This window comes from Amblyomma mixtum, chromosome 1 (genome assembly GCF_055824585.1).
Source record: "Amblyomma mixtum isolate Tamu chromosome 1, ASM5582458v1, whole genome shotgun sequence".
Taxonomy (NCBI): Eukaryota; Metazoa; Arthropoda; class Arachnida; order Ixodida; family Ixodidae; genus Amblyomma; species Amblyomma mixtum.
The window spans coordinates 101155167-101158944 of record NC_143012.1 but is presented as its reverse complement, the minus strand read 5'-3'; the positions used below and the strand labels follow the sequence as shown (position 1 = coordinate 101158944).

The 3778-nt window shown below is 48.7% G+C and overlaps 1 protein-coding gene across 1 annotated transcript in view; it reads left to right on the top strand.

The window, feature by feature from the left end:
* The first annotated feature begins 539 nt into the window (after positions 1-539).
* Positions 540-3778, top strand: part of ZnT86D (solute carrier family 30 member 7) — a 35190-nt gene continuing 31951 nt past the window's right edge. Inside the window, exon 1 of the mRNA XM_089555056.1 lies at positions 540-912. Within this exon, the coding sequence (XP_089411182.1) occupies positions 830-912 (83 nt within the window). The 5' untranslated portion in view covers positions 540-829. The remainder of the gene's footprint in view (positions 913-3778) is intronic.

Below are 3778 nucleotides of genomic sequence, written 5' to 3'. Positions count from 1 at the left end.
CCGCATCAGTGGTCTTATTGGTCGCTGGGCACTCACCTGTTTTCTTTTCCAAACAACATAACGTTGCGCCCTCTCGCAGTCGCAATGTTCAAGTTGATCCTATTTATAGCTTCCTTGAAAAAAAAATTTACAAGTTTTTAATTGCAAAAAGTTTTTAACTCATAGCATAATTATCCCAATTAACATAAATCTTAAGACAACGTAGTAATGTTTTAAAAACGATGATGAGGATGGGTTAATAGGCTGGCGTCCTCTAGTGTCCATTTGGTGAGACACACTGACAATAGGAATAATGGGAGCGGGTGCGACGCGGCAGGCATCCAACGCTGAATGAGGCACTATCGTGAGCGTTCACGAACGTCAGCTGTTTCGTACGAGTTCCAAGTGCATCTAAGCACGAGAACGAGTGTGCGTGCCTGAAAGCCTTAGACTCGGTTTAGAAAAAAGAACGGTTGGTTTGGTATTAAATTCAGAGCGTATTATTTGTTTTGACTCACTGCTGTCAAAACACGTGACACTTGACACTTGTTTTGTCTTTTACTTTTCCACGCTTTCGAACTCGTTAGGGCGCGGCTAAGTGCGCGAAATTAGTCGGCAGATCGCTTACGCTACCCGTTCGAATTTTCTCTCATGCCCAGCGCTGCCAACAGCGGCTGGGGCGAGGTGTCACGGTCAACGTCAGAAGCGAAACTGTCGCCAGCGCGTCGCGCGCGTGCATCCACCTGAGCGGCGGCTGCTCAAGAAGCTGCAACAACGGCGCCGCGCTATGTGTCGTCGCCCATTCAGCCGCCAGTGAGAGGAGCGACGGCGATCCTCGGCCCAGCGGACGATGCTGCCCTTACATGCGGACGACAAGGAGTTCCGAGCGAAGCGCAGCTCCCGCTTCAAGGAGCGGCTTCTGGGCTGGTTCAGGTGCGTCTTGCGACGTGGCGCGCGGCCGCCGGCATATGGCCGCGTCGGGGGAGCATCGCAGGAAGCTGCGGCGGCTGCATCGGCTCCTGGCGCGAGCGCCGACCGAGCTCGACCCTTCTCAGAGGCGGTGTCTGTGCGAGCTTTGGCGCGAGCGAGGTCCTGGAGGGAGCTCGACTCGTAACCGAATGTAGCGTGTTCAGCTACTGAGCCACACTACGGAATGCGGTTTACAGTGTGCCTCGGAAATCGCAGGCTCACCAGAGACTGTTTTACACTTGGCCGGCCGTACACTTTCACTAGCCTCCAAGCAAAGCCTTTCCTCGGATGTTTTGCCGCCGGCAGACGAGTACCTTCAGTGGGGTTCCCGACGGAGTTAGAAAACGAGCCTCGGTTGGGACAGTTGCTGCGGGCTGGGCCACGTTGACTTATCTGACGGCACAGGTGAAGGTAGCAAACTCGAGCCAATATTTCATCCAAGACACTGGCAAGATCATAGTGGGTGCTGTAAGTGAAATCACGAACTGACCACAGTTTGGCCCAATCACGAGACACCCCGTTATTTCGGCTCCGCTTAATTCAAGTTTCTTGTTCCCTTGGAGTTATAATTACTAGTTGACTTCAGTATATGTGTTCTGTGGTTGGAATCGTGTCAGCAGGTCAACTGGCTTAACACGGCAGCTTTCGTGAGGCATGCATTGAGAAGTTGTATTGCTCATCACTGTTCACAGCTGTTAAGCAACCCGTATGTCTGCAGAGCATCCAGTGTTTTTAATTCTTTAAAAACTGTGCAACCCAAGGTAGCTATGCCATCCCACTTCTTAGAGTCACAAGTGTTGCACTGATGCATTTGTGAGTGGGACTGGCAGTCATGTGACACAGCATTTTGCCAAAAAGCCCCGCACAATATGAGCTGAGGGCATGAAGTTGTCCCGGTATCTCCAATGCAATGCTGACACTCGGCTGCTGACCCGAAAGATGCGGGTTCGATCCCGGCCGCGGCAGTCGCGTTTCAATGGAGGTGAAATTCTAGAGGCCCGTGTACTGTGCGATGTCAGTGCACGTTGAAGAACCCCAGGTGGTCGAAATTTCCGGAGCCCTTCACTACGGTGTCCCTCATAGCCTGAGTCGCTTTGGGACGTTAAACCTCACAAACCAAACCAAACCAAGCAATGCTGACACTTCTCCATGCGCCATATTTTTGATTTGCTTATGTTTACCATACCCTCAGTGCCAAATGGCATTAGAGTAGTAGTTAGAACAGCAAATGCAAGAACGTAATAGAGGAAGCAATAATGGAGTAGTTGCAATGGTGGCTTGATAGCACAGTGTTAGTTAAGGTGTTGAACCAGTGGTGGGTTGTTGCCGGTGTGGAAAGGCTGCTGCTATGCTTGGTAGGCCAAGTACACCAACAGGCCATGCTGCATTATCGTTTGCCTCTTTTGGTAGCGTGCACGTGACGTCGCTGTATTCGGTCCATTCAGCATGGTGCGTTGTAGTGATGTCATGTATGCTGGCCAGTTGGCCATCGGTTGGTGTTATGCTGTCGCTGCAGGCCTGGAAAGAGTGCTCTTTACAGCTGTAATAGATGAGGTGGCCAATTGGCCGGCAGCTCTTGCCGCGAATATACCTCCAGAGGCTGCCAGCTGTGTAGAGTGAAAACAGCCTCATTGAAGCAACTGAATCCAACAAAAGGCTTTGTCTGGTGGCTTTGTGGAAGCGTATTGTCAAGTGCAAATTTTCTCTGGCGTGCCTACTGTGGCGCTTATCAGCTACGGTCTGGACTGTCGCTTGGTTGTTGGTGCACGTGCTACTCGCGTAACTGTTCTCCTGGTGACACGTTCACTCCTTCCTAGTCTGGATCCAGTGCGATGAATTGTAAATGCTTTCAGGGATTCAGGGAATGCACATTTTAGTGCGCAGTGGTTTAGTCAGAAATAGTTGAAGTATAAGTTGAAAGTTTATTAAGGAATTCAAACAAAGTTACAAGCGTATACAGCGAGAGGTCCCATGGTACAAAACTGCAGGCGGGACCTCCCATGAAAATAAATTTCAATAAGCAACAAAATACAAAGCACACAATGCATTAATTAGCGATGCAGGGAATAAATATACGTACATAGTGTAATATGACTTACTGAAATATTTAAATACAAACAATGTAAGGCAGGAGAATGTACGATAAAACACTCACAGATGCCACGATACATGGGATCAATAACAAAAAAAAATCACACATTAAGAAGGAAAACTCTAATTTGACCTTCAACAAAGAAAGCGTATTAGTCTGTTTGTTGTCTAAGTTCAAAGGGTTCCAAAATGATATGGATGAAAAATGAAGGCATTGTTTCCCCATAGTTAGTTCTGATCTTAGTCTTGGTATGGCAGTAATGCTTTGATCCAGTACTGCAGTACACAATGGGTAACATAACGGCGTAACGGACTGTATTCCAGTTTTCAGGAGAAGGCAAGCGTAGCATGGGATGTCGGGGGGTCAAGTGTGCGGATGAGGTTAGGAAGTTCACTGGCACAGGGTGACTAATTGAAGGGATGAATAGGAGAGGCCTTTGTGCTGCAGTGGGTGTAGTTAGGCTACTGATGATTATGGTGACTGCCGCCTGAACTTTGAAAGAAGTGTATGGATTTCACAGATGTTGCCTGAAGTATGTGCTTTGTGTGCCATTCTTAGGGGGAACACGGAACACGAGAAATGGTTATTTCAGCTCTGAATGTGAATAAAAATAGGTTTCACTACGAAGTGGGAGTGCAACTTCTTCTCGAGCTCCCTGCACCTTTTGTTATTCCGTTCGCACGAGATGCCTCTCTAGCGAAAAATCCATCCTGTCTGCGATCAAGGCCTCTACCTGCA